We start from the raw sequence: 22,352 nt of genomic DNA, 5'->3' as shown, positions 1-22,352 counted from the left end.
CGCTGCCTGCAGCGTGCCAGCCGCGGCGGCCATTGGAGGGTGAACCAACGGCAAAGGAAGACCTTTCTCTCTGTCTCTCTCTCTCACTGTCCACCCTGCCTGTCAAAAAAAAAAAAAAAAAAGTGCTGTTATTTGACAACACTTGATTAGAAATAAAAAAAGTAGGTATCTTAAAAAGCAGAATAACTTAAACACTCAATCCTATTCTATGTCAAAAAAGCAGAAATAAATTATAGACCTGTGTGGGGTGATAATATAAGTAACTCCCTGCATTTCTGTAAAATATGATGTGACTGCCCAGAGCAGGGATGGGGATAACATTGCTCCACTCCTCTTTACTGCAACACCTAATGAGCGGGAGGTACTTTTGGATGATGGTTAGGTGGGGGAGTCAAGGTGAAAATGGGGAGGTGAAGTTTCCATGAATAAACAAGATAAAACTCTCAAATAACATTAAAAATGTGCATTTAACTTTATCCCAGCATTCTTAAGATGCCTATCATGTTCTAATGAAACTGCATCATTCGATAATGATGTGTGTAATTTATAAATACATATATCTATGTTGAGCAAATGCTCAAAATTTTTCCATTTGCACATGTGAATGATCAGAAACTGTAGAGGATGGGCTAGGAAGCATGGTTGCCCTTTTAAGAGATGAGGTCTCGGCTGGCGCCGTGGCTCACTAGGCTAATCCTCCAACTGCAGTGCCGGCACCCTGGGTTCTAGTCCCAGTTGGGGTGCCGGGTGCTAGTCCCAGTTGCTCCTCTTCCAGTCCAGCTCTCTGCTGTGGCCTGGGAGGGCAGTGAAAGGTGGCCCAAGTACTTGGGTCCCAGCACCCGCATAGGAGACCGGGAGGAAGTACCTGGCTCCTGGCTTCGAATCAGCATAGCGCCAGCTGTGGGGCCATTAGGGGAGTGAACCAACGGAAGGAAGACCTTTTTCTCTGTCTCTCTCTCATTGTCTATAACTCTCTCTCTGTCTCTCTCTCTCACTGTCTGACTTTGCCTGGCCAAAAAAAAAAAAAAAAAAAAGAGCTCTCTACTGTGGGGAGCAACTCGGACTAGACTAAGTTACTGGAATTAAGACTTATTCTATGCATCTGCTCTCCCACAATATGGTGCTGGGAGAGGAGTAAACAGCTTCTACGCAGCTGTCTCTTGCCAACTTGAGTGATGACCTGCAGGAGCTGATCCTGCTCCTGATTGGAGGAGAGCAGCGTACTCGGCATGTGGGTAGCAGAGTTGGGATTGGTGGAAGAGGACTATAAAGGAGGAGAGAGACAACATGCACGAGGAACATCTAAGGGGAACACCTGAGCAGCCCCCAAGAGAGCCGGCCGGCAGTGTGCCGCTCCCCTGCGGAAGTGGGGAATGTGGCAGGGGGAACCACCCTTCCACAGAGGTGGAAGGGACGGTAGCCAACCCGGGAAGGACCAGCAGCAAACCCGGGAAGGGCCGAGCAGACAAAAGAACAGCGCAGGGTCCTGTGTCGTTCCTCCGCGAAGAGGGGGAGCGACACTCTACCTGCCATGCAACATAAATGAAGACACACATGCCCCATGACAAAGGCACTGGGAAATCATCAAGTCACCACCATCCCTAGTGAATGTTCATTGACCTACTCTGTGATATGATGGTGGAACAAACTGTTTAGAGGAAACAAAGATGTTTTCTTGCCTAATCCTGGGTATATCCAATTATCTTGGAGCTACCCTTTTGGGTGATGTCTGATGTTATGGTCTAAAAATCTGTTACTTTAGGATCATTCGAAGGGTTTACACCTATTACTACTGCTATAAATATGTCCCTGGAGTTATCTTGCCTACTGGATCATTTCTGAGTGACTTAATCAGACTTGCGTGGCTTGGCGTGGTTTTTAGCACCTTGCCTAGGTTCCCTCTAATTTCAAGCAGAGGGTTTACCACCCTGGGCCATCTTACACCACCCTTTGTCTGGCTGTGTCCACTGCAGACATTATGTTACCCTTTTGGCTATTTGTATATTTCTTCACTTACTCGTTTTCCCCAATTATTTTTATTCATAATTTACTGGTTTTTAAGTATCTACCACAGCCATTTTCATATTGTTCCCTGTTTTATATGTCATTTTCCTCTTTGCCTTCTCTCACCACCACCACATCTGCTTTCCTCTCTCATTTTTCCCCATTCATTTGTTCCCTGCTGTTCTGTTTTCCTTTGTTCAATACAGAACATTGGCCGGAAGCTTCCCTGTTGCTAAGTAACCATATCACCCACGCACACCCTATCCCACTCTCAACTCATTTCTTCTTCTGCTTTAATAAGCTCATGGGGCCAAGTGATCTCTGTAAGAAAATGAAGGGCACTGCTGTCTTCTCTTCACAAGTCAGGGATGTATACCTTCCCATACCCTCCCTCTTCGCACTAGATTTTGGTTTCTTGTTTTTTTGATACTTCAACCCACGCTGTAAGATGACGCTAAGAAAGTACAAAACATCCCTTTGAGCTTACACAATTTATGGAAGAGAGGAAGAGATACAATTTCTGTCAATGGAACTGTAGAAGAGAAAATGGTTGAAGTTCAGCTATAAGGCATGGCATGGGCTCATTAAGGGCTTGTGCATAAACCCCGAACCAAATCCATCTCTCCCTAGTAAGAAATTTCCACTACAAACCCAGTTAGCTAGAAAGTCACTCTTACAGACCTTTATTCTGTTGAGTTGTAAGAAGTTGTTAATGGCATGTTATGTGTAGTTTGCACAAAATAAAGAACAAAAACAATGCAAGAAGTTATTATGCAGTTTTCCAAATTCCAGTCCTTTTCCAGACACCAATCTGACATGGCATTTGTGCCAAAAGCATAATTGGAGGTGTGGCAGCCCTTCACACAGGTGTTCTTAAGGGATTCCAAGTCCTCCAGCACATTTTAATCATTTAATGGGAATGGTAACTCCATATGACACAACACTAGCACAGAGGCACAGCAGATCTGAAGAAATCTCCTTTCACCCTTGCAATGCCATAAATAATTTCCCTCCCTGGTGTGAATTCTTTCTCTGCCCTTGTGCATGTATGCAATGCCTGGGAGGCCTTCTTTGCTAAGCCCACCCCGCATTGTTGCTCTCGGCTTTCTGCCTGCAGTTAGCACTGTGCTAATTGGTGGCGTCGGGAGCAGCTCTGCCAGTAGTATTACACTGTTTCATGGAGGTGCCTGGCCCAGATCTTCAGGTACAGCTCTTCGTATGGGAAGGACTTGAATCCTGCTTGTGAAGTTCAACACATTGTGTCACACTGAATCCTAGAACTCAGATACTCAGACAAGAGGGTTATTTTTTATTTCACTTTCTAGAGGAAGGGAACAGTAGTTTTCTTTATATTAAGCTCCAAGTTCATCTGCAGTCAAAATCCCAGAAATGACGCTTCTGTGTTTCTATCATTATCCTGAAGTACACACTGAAAAGCAAGAGCTTTTTTGTCAGGACCTGTTCATGTTCTGAAAGTGGAATCCTGTGAAACTACACGCACTCTCAGGCATTCTAGGAATGCCTGAGCAGAGCCGGAACCGACAAACTACCGCGCTCTTCCAAAACAGAGCCCCTTTGAGAGGGTAGGTCTTCTGAGAGGCTCCGAACGTTTTAATATTACTTCAGTTTTTATTTTAAGGTAATCTCATCTAAGGAAACATGTATTTGAACTTCCTAGAATTTTTATTTCATATTCTGCTTATTTTAAGCAACAGAATTTACAAAATATTCACCATCTTTCAGAATTCAGTTCTCGTTGAACTCTTCTCTGCACTCTAAGGCACCAGTAGCACCACTATGGCATATTAACCTCGCTTACTTACACTTCTGTACATTGAATTCCTTTTCCCTTCCATTCTCCTCACCGATGTGGTCTACGAGGTAAGAGTTCCTCCTGGCACTGAAAACTGTTCTCCCTTCTCAGAACACAGACTAACTTTGCACCTAAAACATCTACCTGGTGAGATTTACCCAGTGTGCAGGAGGCCTCTCGCTTTTTTTGACCTCTCAAATTGAAGGATCCCTCTGTTCACCTCGGCCACACCATTATCACGTGGCACTGTTTCACGAATGACACAGTGGAAGTTTTTCTTCCCGGTCATAACTCCTTCCTCTTCCAGCTTTGATTTAGCTGCTCTTCACACACTTTCCAACAGGACTTTCACCCATGAGTTCAATCTGTATTCTTTCCCTGTAAGCCTCCTCCTGTCCACTCTCTTTAACTGGGCTCCCACAATCCATCTCTTCGATCACTTCTCTAGTATCTCGATTTCATTTCCCTCCCTCATTGGCCTGGCAAATGTGTGACCTTGAATGAGCTCATCTTCATGTCTTCCCTGTCTGCTCCCAGGCTAATGAGGTCTCTAGGGGAGATGACATAACATGAGTTTTATTCCAACTCCATGGCACAGTGCACTGGTCCCTCTAGGCTGCCCACCTTCTCTCCTGTTTCCCTATCATATGCATCCCCATCTACTTTTTGTAGACCATCATTCACTCATTTACTCATCCATTCCCAAAATGTTTACTGCATGCTAACAGTAACAGCATGCTGCATTCTGGGAGATAACTGTGAGTGAGACAGTCAAGGTCAGCTTTCTCAGACTTCTGAAGGTCTAGCCTGGAATAATGAAATGGTAATAATCCAGTGAAATGCTTCATTTGGAGTTAATGTTTGGAAAGAATGGCAAATTGACGGAATACTTACTATTAGGAATGGGATAGGATGGTTAGGGGAAAAAAAGGAAGGCAGCCTGGAGAGACCTGGTGCAGAACAGGGAAGACATGAAGATGAACTCATTCTTGGTTGCGTTTTACCACACTAATGAGGGGCAGGAGTTGAGATACTAGAGAAATCTTATCAACAATGTAATATTTCAGATTTAAAAGTCTTACACTATATGTGGAACCTTTGATAACAATTTATTTTCTAAACAGATCATGTGACTCTCCAGAAAACTATTCAACAGTTAAAGGGGATCCACCTTCTCCAAAACTGCTTGTATAGTTTTGCAATAGATACCTAAAATACTAACCTGCTAATATTTAGTTATTTGTACTTTTTGTTTTTTAACAAGATAGGAATCAAAAATAGAAATATTCTGGTTTTTAAATGTAAACATTACAGAAGTATTCAGAATAAAATGAACTCCCTCACCATTCCTCCTCGCTTTTGCATTCCCACTCCCTATATATAATCCTGTTAAGATCTGTAATCCTGTTAGATCTGTAATTGATGCACAGTTATTCTTAAGTGTTGAAAATTAACTGAAATGTGATCCCTGTTGAACATGGTGGTGGGAATGGGAGAGGGAAGAGATGTATAATTTGGGACATGCTCAGGCTGACTTGCCCCAAGTGGTGGAGTTGGAAGCATACCAGGGGATTCCAATTCAATCCCATCGAGGTGGCATGTACCAATGCCATCTCACTGTTCCAGGTGATCAGTTTCAGTTCACAGTTGGTCATGGTGAAGGGACTGGGAGTCAAAGGGAACACATAGACAAGTCTAGTACCTGCTAACACTAACCGATGGAGTAAATAAAGGGGAGAGTGATCCAACATGGGAAGTGAGATACTCAGCAGACTCATAGAATGGCAGATGTCCTAAATAGCACTCTGGCCTCAGAATCAGCCCTAAAGGCATTCGGAGCTGGCTGAAAAGCTCATGAGAGTATTTCAGGCATGGAAAGCCAAGACACTCTGGCAAAAGATCTCTGTGAGTGAGATCCCAGTGGAAAGAACAGGTCTTCAAAGAAGGAGGTACCTTTCTCTGAAGGGAGGAGAGAACCTCCACTTTGACTATGACCTTGTCTAAACAAGATAAGAGTCGGAGAACTCAGAGGGCTTCCATAGCCTTGGAAACTCATGACTGGAGCATAGGGAGATTACTGATGCCATAGACAGGAGTGTCAATTGGTAAAGTCAACAACAGGAGTCACTGTGCACTTACTCCTCATGTAGGATCTCTATCCTTAATGTGCTGTACATTGAGATTTAATGCTATAACGAGTACTCAAACAATATATTTCACTTTGTGTTTCTATGGGGGTGCAAACTGTTGAAATCCTTACTTAATGCATACTAAACTGATCCTCTGTAAAAAAAAAAAAAAAGAAAAAGAAAAAAAAAAAAAGAAATTATCAATTCCCAACTTGACTCTCACTGGGATTAAACATGACAATAGGTCTGCTCTGATTTCATCATCATTTAAAAAAATCATCTATTATTTTTCACTTTATGTTTCTGTGTGGGAGCAAACTGTTGAAATCCATACTTAACGTATACTAAGCTGATCTTCTGTATATTAAGATAATCGAAAATGAATCATGATGTGAATGGAAGGGGAGAGGGAGTGGGAAAGGGGAGGGTTGTGGGTGGGAGGGACGGTATGGGGGGGAAGCCATTGTAATCCATAAGTCGTACTTTGGAAAATTATATGCATTAAATAAAAGTTTAAAAAAAAAAAAAACAACAGTAAAAAAAAAAATAATCCTGTTAAGATGTGCATCCATCTAGTTCCCATTTCCATAAGTTTATACACCAAAAATGTTTGCAGACCTACACCTACATGTCCAAACTGTGGAAGCTGCATAGTTAAATAACCTTTTTGACAAGGAAAAAATTATATAGATACATATATGCATACAAGAAAGGTGTGTTTTCCTTTAACTTGAAATAAACTTTATTACCTAAAAAACAAATCATTTGACCTACTTTTGATTTTATTCAGCTATTTTCTATAAGCTGATAAGAAAGCTACTGGATAAAGAATGTTAATGATCCATGGAACAACACAAAGAACTTACTTCCTGACTCAATGTTTGTAACAAGTTATTTTGGAAGTTAGGGAACTCAACAGAGAGGATCTGTAGGGACAGATAAGGACTCTACCAAACACTTTTATCATAAACTTGGTGTTTACCTATATGAAGTGTAAACTATCTTTGGCTATTGATAGCATAATTTCCAAAAAATGTTTTTAGTACTATAGAAAGTCATAACCTGTAGTTAATACAGGACTGACAGATAGTAAATTGAGCTAACTGAACATACAGGGACCAATACTCACTGGGTAGTGTCTCAATATTTTTCTTTCTTTCCTGCAGCTATGGCTTAGATGTGGACCATTTCCTAAGGATTCCCATGTTAAAGGCTGGGTCTCCAGGGGAGAGCTGTTGGGAGGTGGTGGAACCTTTAGGAGATGAGGCCTGGTGGGAGGTCCTTAGTTCATTGGGACTGTGCTCTCAATGGGAGTTCTTGAGTGACCTTGAGTTCTGAGAGGGCTGTTGAAAAACCCTGAACTTGGGCCCTGCCCACTGTCTCTGCCTCCTGGTTCATCATGGAATACCTCCTCCTGCCAAGAGTACCTCACCAGAGCTAAAGCCTGTGCCACATGATTTGGGCTTTGAATCTCCAAAACAGTGAGCTAGATAACCTTTTACTCTTTTTAAGTTAGCTGCCTCGGGTATTTTGTGACAGTCAAGGAAAATGGACCTAAAGTAATTTATAGCCCCTGTGACAAGAATTCAGTGCAACTTTTAAATTTGACCTAGCTTTTACAGTTGCTGTTTGTTCGTTGCAGCAAGACAAATAATAACTTCTGACCATTTCTAAAGGCAAAAAGAAAGTCAATTTCTTCCACAATGTGCAGAAGTGAGTGCACAATTTGGGACAGGATTATGCAGTACATATTCCACATCTTAGTCTGCTGAAATCCTTTATGTAGTACCTGTTTATCTACCAGGCTTTTAAACTCCTCATTCGATTCTACAATGAAAAAGCACTATAATTCATTAAATAACTTTCTTGTTATTTAATTTTATTTCTTGTTATAACAAACATGCTCTAATGAGATACTTATGCATTTATTTTTCTTCATGTATCTAAGTATTTCTGTAAGATATATACCTAGAATTAAAATTTTTAGGTAAAAAGGCCTATTTTTGTTTATATGTATAAATACAAACTTTTACACGTTAAAATTGCCAAAGCATACAAAAAGTTAATTCACAGAACAGCAAATCTAAACCAACAAACACAGATTAAAAATACTCAAATATATTAATAGCCAGGAAAATAAAAATTAAACAATGGGATATTACTTAATGGCAAACATTTAAAAGATCAATAAAACCTAATACTGGTGGAGATGTGGGAAAAAGAGTTGCATTAGCATTTTTGAAAAGCAATCTGGCTACATCTGTTAAAGTTATAAATACATGTAAACTTTGACCAACAAATCTACGAACTATTAAAGCCCAATCCCCTAAAAATAGAAGGCCAAAGGTCAGAATATATAAACAAAGCTGTTTTGGGCAATGTTTATTTCATTCTACAAATATTTATTAAAAGTTTGACTTTGTTGCCTTCACTTCAAAGACAAACAAGGCCGAGGGTCTGCCCTTCCAGTTTGCTCACAGGCTGTAGAGGAGACAATGGTTGGAGTTCATGAGAAAGGTACTATGGAAGCAAACCAGGCCTAGGAGGGAGGGGTGCAAAGACTGCACTGAAAAGCAAACTTTGGGGACTGTAACACATAATATGCTTCCCAGACCTTTGATTACGTGGTGTAGGCCAGGAAAGTAGAACAGAGTGAAGACAGTAAAGGTACTTGCGTATGGGGAACACAGGACCCACGAACTTGTCAAACAGGTTGGTGTCCCTAAAAGTCACACGTACTTACGTACTTGAATTTTTGCAGTGGAAATGGAGACAGAATATGAGGTGAATCACTGAAAAAATGTATTTCCTTTTAGGGAACAGATCTAAAGAGTCTGTATTTAAGTGGTGGACAAAGTGCTCTTTTGCTCCTAAGCCTCATACGCAATACACTCGGTAAAGATGTTTGCTGAATCAAACAAGTCATCACGGGATGAGCATACTAACCAACTGTAGCCCAGACAGACTTAATTTCAGTCAGAAATGTCTCCCATTCGAGCCTTTTCCGCAAACAGGCCTTTGTCCTTTCCTTCTTATTTCCTCCCTTCCTTCCCTTCTCCCTACTCCTCTCCTTTCCTCCCTTTCGTTCGTTTCTTTCCCCAGCATTTTTCAGAGGAAAGTCTGCAGTCAAAGTGGAGTTTTAAATCCTGTTACCCTCATTTTGACCCCATTATTTCACCAGTTAACGACGAGGCAAAATCATCAGCTCTTAAATCATAAAGTTTAAAGGCAAAACAACCAGTGCTGAGCAATCTTAAAAACAAGACTGCTACATAGGAAAAGAATCGCTAACATTCAAAGCAAACGCACACAACAGGCAGTTCTTTAGAACCTGGTAATGCAGGATAACCCCACTTCGGTGAGAAGCAGATCTCAGGAAGAGGTTTTCAGCCAGCAAGGAAACAAGAACGGCGCGTTTGGAAGGCCCATTTGCTCCCTGACTGTTGTGAACTGCGGCAAACATTAGCACTGGTTCTTTCATGCAAAGGTTGGGACCTCCATAGAATAATGAAAATGTTCCCAGGAGTTAACTGCTGCCTGGCATTGCTCCCATATCAACAGCAAAACAACTGCATAGCAACCTACATTTGCCCAATTCCTCACTCATTCCTGCTTGTCCAGGGAATACAGCCCTGTAGACCCCGTCTGCCTGGTGAAGTATGTCAAACAGGAGTGGAGTCTACATGCCAAATCAGGGAGCCAGGCTTGCTGGCATTTCCCAGCGCATGCTGCTCACCACGTGGCTTCCTGGAGCGCTGCCTCTCCCCTCCCCCATTTCCTCAATGCAGACAACATGTAACAAACATTAGCAAGTAGGTGTGTGTGAGCTCCCAACTGCCCAAGCACCCTTTAGATCCAGTGACCTGTTTTTTGAATCATAGGAGACACTTCCCAGTTTGTTTTCTGCATTCTCAGAAATACAGAGTTCCCAGCGAAAGCAGAAGAACTGTCACTTCTGAAACAAAGAAAAACCACTCTGCAGACTGCTTTGCAGGCCCACTGGCCATCTGTGTATTTCCTTACGGCAGCGCTGCTCTATCTGGCACTCCAGCCACGGGACCATTGCACGGATGCAGACTTAGCGCTTCTCCTCTGTTCCAGAGCATGTTCCCTTGAACTCGATCATCTGCTTCTCAGTAAGAAGTAGAAAATAGTATTTAGAAAATAAAACTAGCAAGTGACTCGCAGTGAATAAAAACAAAGCAGGGTGCAAGTTGTCAGCATCTTTAAGATAAAAACAACATAAAATGCTCCACAATGGGAGAAACAACTCACTTTTTCAAACCTCCTGAAGGGACGTCTTCAAGTGATAGGCAGGAGATGGGTAGGTGGGGGTTAAGTTAAGCTCAAGTAAATTCAAGAGGCAAGAGCACCAGCCTCATCATGCATATTCATAAGCGGCAACCTGAGCTCCAGTGCAAAACCACAGTGTGACTGTGTTTCCTGCACACTTTGCATCCCGCACTGCCAGGAAATACTGCAACACTGAGGAGATTGTGCCTTACCGTGTAGCATGGTTCAGAAGAATGACAATTGTTCATTGACAACTTACGGCACATATTGACTGGATTTTCTCCATAGGCCTTGTGACAGCTCGAGAAGTACCCATCTGTCAGCATACAGCTTGAGAGCCATCATCATGCTAGAAAGAATTTCAAGGCTTTGTCTACAAGAAGCAAAAAGGAATATGGTTATTAATTTTCAGCCTTGGGTATTTATTATTAATACTCTGATGGAGAACTAGGTCAGTGTAACACACATGTGAAGACAATGGCTCTCCATTTACTGCTTCTCTTCTCAATAGACTTTCTACAACAAAATACTCAGTCTCACTGCCAGGTAATACAAACCAGTAGCCTTGTTTGACTGGTGTTGTGGTTTAGTGGTGAGTGCAGCTGCCTTCCAGCAAAATCTGGGGAGGCATGTACCAGATCTTTCATTCATTTACTCAACAAATATTTATCAGTGCCACTATATGTACCATGTGTGTACACACTTGGGAAAACTTAGTGAACAAAACAGATAATAGTAGTGTCTCCATCATGAAGCCAATGGCCAACTGAGTGATTCATACTGCAGTGCTGTTATAGGAAAGAAAACACCTTATCATACACCTGTCACTGAAGGGCCTGCACCATTTTCCTTAATTTATTTCAAATGTCCTTAATGAAGAAATTGGTATGTGTACCCATAAAGGGTGGGTGGGGGGAGAGGAAATATAAGTCACATTCAGATTCAGCAAATGAACTGAGGAGATGATGCAAAAAAATGACAGAAAGATGTACTTTTATCATCTAGTAAAGATGGAAGACACTAGTACTGAGAAATACAAAAGAACACCAATACAGATGGAAAACCCCAATTTGTTCTCATAGAAAGGCACAATACACCATCAAGGTATCAACTCTCCCTATTTTAATCTACACATTGATAGAAGACAAAAAAATTTCATAATGATATTTTGAAAAAGATAAACTGATTCTAAAGTGTGAAGAAAAATCTAAGGGGAGAAATTGTGTTGAAGGAGGAGGTGGCCCTGGCAGATGCTGAAATACAGAGCTTTAATAACTAAAAGTGAAGTACTAACCCATAAATGAATACACAAACAATGGAATTGAATTAAGTGTCCTCAAATGGTTCCAAATGCATTTGGTGATTTTTGAAAAGGATTTATTTATTTGAAAGAGAGAGTATGAGAGAGAGAGAGAGAGAGAGAGAGAGAGAGAGAGAGAGAGAGAGAGAGAGAGAGAGATGGCTGCAAAAATCAGGTCTGGGCCAGGCTGAAGCCAAGAGCCAGGAACTCCATTCCATTCTGGTCTTCCACACGGTGGCAGGAACTCAGGTGATTAAGCCATCATCTACTGCTACACAGGCACATTATCAGGAAGCTGCACTGGAAGCAGAGTACCTGGAACTGGCACTTTGATATGGAATGCCAGCATCCCAAGTGGCAGCTTATACCACTGTGGCACCACACCGGCACCATATTTGGTAACTTAATATCTGATCAACCCGGTGCATTTCCCATAGATCTGTTGACCTCATTAGCATTGTCAGCTGTGCCTCCTTCTCATCAAGAGGATTGGTATAAAACACAGGCCCTTAGCAAAGAACTTTTCAGGAGTAATAAAGAAGAGGTGGTAAGACACAGAAGCAACCATCCTACTATGCCACTTACAGTTTGGTGACCTTGAAAACAAACTGGAGCAGTGCTATTTTGTTTTCGCTGTCTATAATATAGAATAATAAAGTCTATCTCAAGGCATTATTGTGAGGATAAATAACCTGATATGTGTGTGTGTGTGTGTATCTGCCTAACAAATAACAAGTACTTAATAAGCCTATCCCAAATAGCTTAATGGACATCTTTTTTAATTATTTTTTTTATTTTTTATTTTTATTTTTTTTAACTTTTATTTAATGAATATAAATTTCCAAAGTACAGCTTATGGATTACAATGGCTTCCCCCCCATAACTTCCCTCCCACCCGCAACCCTCCCCTTTCCCACTCCCTCTCCCCTTCCATTCACATCAAGATTCATTTTCAATTCTCTTTATATACAGAAGATCAGTTTAGCATGCATTAAGTAAAGATTTCAACAGTTTGCACCCACATAGAAACATAAAGTGAAAAATACTGTTTGAGTACTAGTTATAGCATTAAATCTCAATGTATAGCACACTAAGGACAGAGATCCTACATGAGGAGTAAGTGCACAATGACTCCTGTTGTTGACTTAACAAACTGACACTCTTGTTTATGGCCATCAGTAATCACCCTAGGCTCTTGTCATGAGCTGCCAAGGCTATGGAAACCCCCTTTCACTGACTCTGATCATATTTAGACAAGGCCATAGTCAAAGTGGAAGTTCTCTCCTCCCTTTAGAGAAAGGTACCTCCTTCTTTGATGACCTGTTCTTTCCACTGGGATCTCACTCGTGGAGATCTTTCATTTAGTTTTTTTTTTTTCCTTTCTTTTTTCCTTTTTTTTTTTTTTTTCCAGAGTGTCTTGGCTTTCCATGCCTAAAATATTCTCATGGGCTCTTCAGCCATATCCGCATGCCTTAAGGGCTGATTCTGAGGCCAGAGTGCTCTTTAGGACATCTGCCATTCTATGAGTCTGCTGTGTATCTCGCTTCCCATGTTGGATCGTTCTCTCCCTTTTTGATTCTATCAGCTAGTATTTGCAGACACTAGTCTTATTTATGTGATCCCTTTGGTTCTTAGTCCTATCATTATGATCAATTGTGAACAGAAATTGATCACTGGGACTAGTGAGATGGCATTGGTACATGCCACCTTGATGGGATTGAATTGGGATCCTCTGGTATGTTTCTAACTCTACCATTTGAGGTAAGTCAGCTTGAGCATGTCCCGAATTGCACATCTCTTCCCTCTCTTATTCCCACTCTTATATTTAACAGCGATCACTTTTCAGTTAAGTTTCAACACTTAAGAAGAATTGTGTATTGATTACAGTATTCAACCAAAAGTATTAAGTAGAACAAACAAAAAAAAATACTAAGAGGGATAACATATTAAGTTGTTCATCAACAGTCAGGGCAAGGGCTGATCAAGTCACCATTTGTCATAGTGTTCATTTCACTTTAACAGGTTCCCTTTTTGGTGCTCAGTTAGCTGTCACCAATCAGGGAGAATATGATTTAATGGACATCTTAACTGTGGGTTGATTTTCTTAAACAACTTGTTTGTCTACAGACAGAAACTACTCTCTAAAAATCTCAAACCCTTCTTTTCTACACACATGTAAATAAGAAAAGGAAAGAATGTTTTAAGCTTGCATCTTCTAGAATCAATAGTTTTGTTACAGCAAAAACTCTTTAAAAATCAGATCAAGTTGTTGAGCAGGTTGATGAAATCCAACAAGAGAAATTTTTGTTATGTAGCAGAGGAAAGAACCCTTGGACTTCAATGTTTAGAAGGAAAAGGTGGAAATTTTTAAAGACAGCCCTGGACTGCGATTAGGAATGCTAGAAACCTGCCTTGTATATAGGGACTACCTGAAATCCAAGTGCAATGTTGAACTGCAGAATTAACTTTTGCACTAAAAAAGCTTGAACAATTCATGGAAGAAGGTAAAAATACAAAACTGTAAGAAAATTTGAAATCTCCACCTTTTGCTGTATTGTACAATTCAGTACCTAAGCAAAGGCTAGAAGGATGATGACGAAAGTTTTTTCATTAAACATGGAAATCACATATACTCTAGGCAAATTTCATGACAAGTGGCAGTCTTGAGCAGTGTTGGGAAGGGATGAAGTGGCATCACTGGGTGGGAAGCAAGAGGCAGAATGGTCTATGGAAAGCTCAGAGACAGGAGGCAATCTAAAGAAGGAACAGTGAAGACTCTGATGGCCCCAGGAAGGCCTACAAAGTGATGAATGAGAAATAAACTGGTAGAGAGTTGGCTGAATAATCCTGATTTAAATTTGCCAGGTAAGTGATGAAAAGAGTGGTTGCTGCTGGCCAGGATGGTTTGAATATGGAAGGAGTTAGAGGCAGGAGGCCAATAAAGTTATTCCTGTTGTCCAGATAGAATGCTTAAATCCAAGCTGGCTTATGTCCATGGGAATGGAGACAGTGCATGGTTGCGAGATGTCCTGCAGAGCAAGGAATCATGGATTTGGTGATTTTCTAGACAAAATGATAGAAGTGAAAGGTCTGACAAGGTTCAGCATACACAGGATGCAGGAAGGAGAACGGAGTCGTTGACAGCAATGGGGATGTTCAACTTCAGGGAACATTTGTAAGGAGAATGGGAGCAGAAAATAACCTGATTTGGGCTACACTTGGCTGTACATGGCAATCAACCAACAAATGACTCAAACTCAGCCAGAAAAAGGATCAAGATTTACATTCAGAATTCTTAGCAAAATAATATTATGCTGTTTCTTTCATCGTGAAGCTGAAAGTTTTCCCTTTATACAACAAGCACAAGACGCATTTATGAAGGTCATGCTTATTACTGACCTACATTTTCTGTAAAAAGGCAAAATGTATGTTATAGACACCAAGAAAAGACTCTTTCCTCCCACCTCCTCCTTCAAAGGGAGAACAGCAGAGTAGCACAGTTTTGACAGTCTTGCTAACCGGGGAAACGTTTCATGCAGCATCGTCAGCTCCACCATCTGTCTCGGCACAAAGTTCACCAGCTGCTGAATTAATGAATGTTCTCTAGGTCATCAGTTTGGTCCTTTCTTGGATATTGGTCTTTGAGAAGCTGATATGTTACTAGGTTGCTGTATAGACTCCCAGGTGGACATCAGAGATGGGACCACAGCTGGTTATGATGTGAGTATAGGGTGTGTGTATACATTCAGTACATAGGTCACAATGTTGCATAAGAAAATCAGCATCATTATTTTCTCATTCATGCTTCACCTTTTATAATTATATTGATCATGCACCTGATTTACCAAATTCAACTGAATAATCTTCAGTTACATTCCTTTCCCTCTTCCCACACACCACAGGATGTCCTCTTGAGAATTTTCAAAAGAATTTATTGCCTTTTCAAACATCTCTAGCAGTAGAACTATTATTTTCCTAATGAGAATATGAATTTATCAACTTAAACAGTTGTTAATCATTGAGTTCTTTCTCATCCTATATTGATGGAGAATATGTCATTCTTTGCAAACCTCTATAAGGTCTATAGAAATGAAGGCAAATCCAAGAGAGACCCCAGAATCTTTTGTGAACCACAGAAAGGCACAGCTGTCCAGTGAGATTGCGTAGAAAGCCAACGTGGTGCTTTCAACAGCATTAGCTGCTCCGTAGGGGAGGTAAAAGCAAAGGGTCTAGAGTCCACAGCCCCGGGTCTGAATGCTGCTATGAGATATTCAGCAGGCTACTTATCATCTATAAAGTTCAGCTTAAGCACCTCTGAAATGGATATAATACTACTCATCTGTAAGTGTTGTTATGAGAGGAAATGAGAACTATGTGCAAAGAACCAGCACAATGCCCAAGATATGATGACTACCCCAACTTGGTACTTACAATAATTCCAATATTGGTAATAATCATAATTGCCTTACTTTTATAGGGTACCATCACAAGGGGTTAAGATAAGGCTCTTAGGGGCTACTAATGATTTCATTCCTCACTAGTCTGCCTGAAGTGGAATATCTAACTCTTCTAACACGAAAAGCATCAGCAACTAAGGAACCAAAATGCCATTTGGGTATAAACCTCTTCAAAGGAGACTGTGACGGAGAACTTGGGGTTTTGAGTTAGAATACCTTGACAGTTAAGCCAAGCGTTCTTCCTTCTGTCAGGAGCCTGGATTCTTCTTCTATAGGACACTCATGTTCTTATTTTAAGAAACCCCAGGGGAGCAGACTCTACACCTTCCCTTAGTAACCTATTTCTGTGTTTAGTAACTGCCCCTCTGATTTAGATTTTACTGAAATCTTCACACTTAGTTTGAATCCATTGTGCTTCAGTTTAAGGACACATTTAACTCTGAATTTACTGATAACCTATATTGGTATTGAGTCAACTTACAGCCAGAAATATAGACAAATGTGTTAACCGGGAACTCTAAGTATGAGCACACGCTCTTGACAAAGGGACAAGTTAGCATGCGGGAGACAGTAGCATTGTTAATATAATCAGAGACACATTAGCAATGTTTGCTTAAAGGCACAGCCCAAGGTCTTCCTTGACAGTTGTTACAAGTCAGTACTTGTGTGACGTGAATCAGAAATGAGCAGTGCTTGGAAAGCCAGCAAAATGAAAGGAACTGCCATCAGAGCTGTTTTCTGCTGAGTTTTGTGCTCCTCAGGCCAGCTGCATCCCAAAGATTTGGTTTTCAGAGCACCAACACATTCTCTTTAGAAGGTGCCACTTCCTGGCCCAGCACTGGATATGTCTTAGCCTTTTGTGTAGTGGCCAGGATTAATCAACCACCCACCCAACCACACACGCCCTGATGCCAGCACCAAGGTGCAGGTGACTGTCCTTTCATTATCATCATGTGGTGGAGAAGCAGCCGTGCAGGGGCCACTGCTTTCTTTGCTAAGGAGACTAGAAAAGCAGTGCTAAAAAGGGACTTGTGTGGGATCATCCCATGTACACAGACATACACTGAGTCACAGCTCCTGAAGTGTGCTTTTTGAACCATGGTATGGTCCCTTGGGCACTCCCTCTTACACTGCAAAAGAATAAGGGGCCAGGCCGGCGCCACGGCTCACTAGGCTAATCCTCCGCCTTGCGGCGCCTGCACACCGGGTTCTAGTCCCGGTCAGGGCGCCGGATTCTGTCCCGGTTGCCCCTCTTCCAGGCCAGCTCTCTGCTGTGGCCAGGGAGTGCAGTGGAGGATGGCCCAAGTGCTTGGGCCCTGCACCCACATGGGAGACCAGGAGAAGCACCTGGCTCCTGGCTTCGGATCAGCGCGGTGCGCTGGCCACAGCGTGCTGGTCACAGTGGCCATTGGAGCGTGAACCAACGGCAAAAGGAAGACCTTTCTCTCTGTCTCTCTCTCTCACTGTCCACTCTGCCTGTCAAAAAAAATAACAACAACAACAACAAAAAAAAGAATAAGGGGCCAAACGTGTTCAGAAAACATGAGATAGAGAGGGGACTGACCATGAGCCAAGGAGGCATACACTCACTTTGTTCTTCATGTTCAGACCTCAGAGAGGGGACATGGTGGGAGGTGGGGACATGGAGATCTGAGACATAAATGGCCAATACAATTTCCCAGGATGAGTGTGTGGGTCTGTCTCCACTTGAAGTGTGCTTTGTAAGAGCGGAAGTGCCTATTGTGGTAGGAAGAGTTGTGCATGGAGGTCAGAGGGCCTCTAGAGTCAATAGCCTGCCACTCACTGAGCCTGAGTAATTTCCTGGAGGCCTCACGGGCCCAGTTTCACCTGCCTGTGACCTAGGCCACGTTTGATACTGCTCGCTAGTAACTGCACCTGAATGGGTGATGAGCACCAGCCTGTGTCCCTGTGTGCTCAGCACGCACTAGGTGCACACTACCCAGGGGGCTGTGCCTTGCCACTCTACCTCCAGTTCACCACTCAGACCTGGCCTTCCTTCCATTCCAATTGCACAGCACAGAGCAGCTGGGAGGCACAAGGGCTAGAGGCCAGCAAGCCACAGACATCCAATGGGGTGCATGTGCTCTTGCCACAGTACCTGCCAGGGCGTGGCGGCTGCTGAAGTCTGGCCCAGCAAATGCAGGAAAAGGGAACCCTGAGAGCAAGGTTGTTTGGGTGTGGAGTTTGTTTTCTTTCCTTTGTTCTTTGGCTCATCTTCCTGGCTGATTCTTTACCTGAGCCTGTTACTTTTGTCCCAGTCTAAAAGGACCAACGTTCTGAATTTCATTTCACTTTCTCATTTTCCCCTTGATCTCCTGTCTTTCCCTCCTCTGTTCTGATCCCTTCTCTGTATTCTCGCCCACTTGTCCTTTCCTGTTTCCTAAAGACCTTTTGAAAGCGTCCGCACCGATAAGCACGTTCACCTTTCAGATTACTAGTCAGACGTGGCTTCCTGCAGGAGACACTCTCCACTCAAGCATCATCGGCTACCCTGCCAGTCTCAGGGGAAGTAGGTCTTGCACCATAAGCCAGCACATACTCTTACAGACAGAATTGTGACAATCTGCCACAGAATACATGGAATTCTATTTGCTTCTATTTAATATCTTTTTTCTGTATTCTTTCCCTCCTTCCTTCTCCCAGCCAAGCTGTTGTTCACCCACTAAGCTCACCTCAGGACTCATTACTGTCTTTCCTGCTCTGAGACCTATACTCAGCACACTCTGTGCCTGCCCGGGGAAAGAGGCCCCTCCCTTCATTTTCTCAAGCATGCACTATCTGTACAGCATGAAAAGCCCACCTCCCCTCGGTTCCCGCTGCCCCCAGCAGATAAGACTGAATTACTCCCAGGTGACAAAGACAGAATTCTGGACAACGGGTCTTTAAGGGATATTGTGGGACCATCTTGGGGTTTCTCATCATGATGCCCCAGTGTTCTCTGCCTCCCTCCCCTTTTCCCTTCTTCTCCAAACCAAAAAAAAAAAAAAAATCTGAGGAACAATGACACTGCAGGCAGAATAATGCTCCACAAAGATGTCCATGTCCAAGACCGCAGGTCCTGTGACCTTGTTTGAGATGTTGATGGCAAGGGGAAGTTAAGGGTGCATGTGGCGTTCAGGTTGCTAAAGCAGCTGAGCTGGTAATGCAGAGAACATCTGGGTTATCTGGAGGGGTCCACTGTAATCACAGCATCCTTACAGGTGAAAATGGGAGGCGGGAGAGTCAAGTTCAGAGTGATGCAAGACGCCACCAGCCACTGCTGGCTTTGAGGGGGAAGGCACCACAGGCCAATCCTATAGAAACTGGAAAAAAGCAAGAAAACAGAGTCTGCCTTAGAGCCTTGAGAAAGACAAACCAGCCTCCTGGTGCCTTTGTTTTAGCTGGATAAGACCCACGGCACACTCCTGACCTCCAGAACTGCAGACGGTCAGTGCGTGATGTCTGAAGCCACCTAAGTCTGGGGCGACGTGCTTCGGCAGCCGGAGGACATGAACACAGATCTGTGCTCCTGGTCATTCACAACTCACTGTAAATCAGAGCGATTCTGAGAGCAGGATTACTTTTATTTAACATTCCTCATTTCTTCTTAGAAGGCCTGTCTTTGGTATTATCCTCCATCTGGGAAAGGAAGAACAGGCAAAGATCTGGCCTTTTATGGCACTCACTGACCTGCCGGGCCACTGCGACCAGGGAGGCTGTCTCAGTGCTGGGGAACTGGGTGGGGGACTAGGATGCTGAGCAAACTGGGGGCTCCCTGGAGGGCTGGTTCCACCCCCTGCTCCTCAGCAAAGATCACAAAACTCTATCAAGCTGTGTATTGCAATTTTATCTGATTTTTTTAATGGATAAAGATAGTAGTCACTGTGCCAAGATCTAGGCTAGCTAAGCTGGAGGACACCATGACCGCAATCCCAAAGCCAAGATTTGCTAAAACACAGAACTGAGAAGAGGCCTACGCTGAGTGCTGGTCTGATCCCCTCTTGGGCTGGGCCTGGGCCTTCTAATTCTCCTTTATCTCCTTCACAGTTGGATTCTGTTACAACTGTCATTGCCGGGGCACATGGCCTTGAGAAAAAAAGATCCCCAGAGGCAGCTTCCTCCTCAAGAAGATACTGGCCCCACGCAGTTCAGAGGCTTTGACTACAACATCCACAGCTGGTACTTAACCAAACTCTTGAAAGACTGCATGGGGATTTCTTTGCTGGTTGCTATGGTTTAGATATTATTTGGGCATCGCCCAAAGGCCTATGTATAAAACACTTGGTTTCCAAAGTCTTATGTTAATGGTGCTAGGAGAGTGCACATTTAATCCAGGTTAAGAGTTTAGAGGTGGGAGCTGGCGCTGCGGCTCACTAGGCTAATCCTCCGCCTTGCGGTGCCGGCACACCGGGTTCTAGTCCCGGTTGGGGCGCTGGATTCTGTCCCGGTTGCCCCTCTTCCAGGCCAGCTCTCTGCTGTGGCCAGGGAGTGCAGTGGAGGATGGCCCAAGTGCTTGGGCCCTGCACCCCATGGGAGACCAGGATAAGCACCTGGCTCCTGCCATCGGATCAGCACGGTGCGCCGGCCGCAGCGCGCTGGCCGCGGTGGCCATTGGAGGGTGAACCAACGGCAAAGGAAGACCTTTCTCTCTGTCTCTCTCTCTCACTATCTAACTCTGCCTGTGGGGGAAAAAAAAAAAAGTTTAGAGGTGGAACTTTCAGGAATCAATCAGCTTGGATTAGGTTGTTTGTGTGGCGCTCCCATGATTGGATCATGGAGGCTTTATAAGGAAAGACATAGACCATGTAGACCATGCTTTCTCTTGCCATGTGATACTCTCTGCTGCCTTAGGGCTCTGCCTGCAAGAACACCATTGCCACAGGCTGAACCAATGGGGCCGCCTGAGCTTGGACTGTGCACCTCCAAAACTGAGCCGAAATGAATTTTCCTTTATTAGTAGCCTGTCTTGATTGCTTCACTGTAGTGACGAAAAACTAATCCACTTGTCTACAGAAGCTCTGTCTCGGCAGTGAAGCCCAAGGCTTTATATGCCACCACCACCACCAAATTTAGACCTGAGACGGATTCCACAACAAAATCATATCCACACACACAGCTAGCTCTGCTTTGGGTTGTGGGTCTATTATTTAGGGTCAACAGCTTCTCTCTACTCAGGATCCTTCTTTCTGTCTATGAGGTTGGGTCAGGATTACATAGCATTTGTTGACTATACCAGAAAAATATTAGGGATGGATATTTTGCCAAGATTTTTCCTCAGAGCCCAGAATGCAGAGAGCTTCCAGCTCAAACTATTCTTCATGTGTGGGCCTACAAATTCTGACATGTGTTGTGATTTTTAGGTTTCTAAATTCTTTACTAATAGTCTCCTTATATTTGAGAAGCTGCTTATAATACAAACAAACTCCAAAACTCAGTGACTCTAGAATGGATAATTCAACATTTTTTATCACGAGACATAGTTCACTAGTTCATGAACTATGATTCACAGGGCCCTAAGCCATGTCCTAGTCAGTCTGTAGCCCACCCTGATGAACTGCTAACAACCTTCCCAAATATTTTCTGCCAGCTGAAGTCCTGGCTGAATTGCAGATAGCATCAATTGCCAGAAGCCCATTTCAGGAGACTCTGCAACCTTGTCATTAATCACCATGTTCCATGCTGATCCACGGAAGAAGCCCTTCTCTGCTCCTGTTCTGCTAACTACATTTTCTCTTGGAAACTATTCCCTGGTGTCTGTTTCACCAGTCCCCTGAAAGCTGCCTGTCCCATTCTAGCTAACTGGGCTATGACTGGCCATCTCCAAAATATGTCAAAAATTGATAGATCAACACTTTAGGCACCAGAACATCTTATTAGAGTGAGATGGTAATTAGGGCAGGAACTTTTGGAATGTAGCAGCAAGTAGATCCATCAAGATTTAGACAGTAGAGAATGTGTAAGCAACACATTAGGGAATTGTCCTCTGAACAAAATACAGAATTAGATGTCCAAACACGGGAAAATAAACGGCTGCTGATTTTACAAATCTGGAAGTTTTAGAATATATGTTTTTGCTTCTGTTTGTTTTCATACATGTAAAAAATTATTCTTATTGTGATAAAATACACATAACATAAAATTCCCCATCTTAATCTGTTTTTCAGCATATGGCTCAGTGTATTAAATACATTCATGTTGCTTTGCAACTATCACCACCATCCATCCCCACAACTCTTTTCGTCTTATAAAACGGAGTCTGTGCCCAATCAATAATGAATTCCCATCTCTTCTTCCACCCTCCAGCCCTTGGCATGCTACTTATTGTCTGTATGAATCTGACTACTTTATGTACCTCA

The 22,352-nt window shown here is 42.9% G+C and overlaps 1 protein-coding gene across 3 annotated transcripts in view; it reads right to left on the bottom strand.

Moving 5' to 3' along the window:
* Positions 1 to 22,352, bottom strand: part of MCM9 (minichromosome maintenance 9 homologous recombination repair factor) — a 404,677-nt gene that overhangs the window by 184,457 nt on the left and 197,868 nt on the right. For 2 of the 3 annotated variants that reach the window (XR_011388551.1, XR_011388552.1), the window contains exon 14: positions 10,499 to 10,612. Coding sequence is in view for 1 of the 3 variants with exons in the window: in XM_051855378.2 (XP_051711338.1) it covers positions 10,069 to 10,072; positions 10,499 to 10,612 (118 nt within the window). In the remaining 2 variants the exon portion in view is untranslated. Of the gene's footprint in view, positions 1 to 7,885; positions 10,073 to 10,498; positions 10,613 to 22,352 lie in introns of those variants that run through there. The other variant, XM_051855378.2, reaches the window with a different exon arrangement.

The sequence above is a fragment of the Oryctolagus cuniculus genome, chromosome 5 (genome assembly GCF_964237555.1).
Source record: "Oryctolagus cuniculus chromosome 5, mOryCun1.1, whole genome shotgun sequence".
Classification (NCBI taxonomy): domain Eukaryota; kingdom Metazoa; phylum Chordata; class Mammalia; order Lagomorpha; family Leporidae; genus Oryctolagus; species Oryctolagus cuniculus.
The sequence above is the reverse complement of the archived record's forward strand: the minus strand, read 5'-3'. Positions and strand labels throughout refer to the sequence as shown.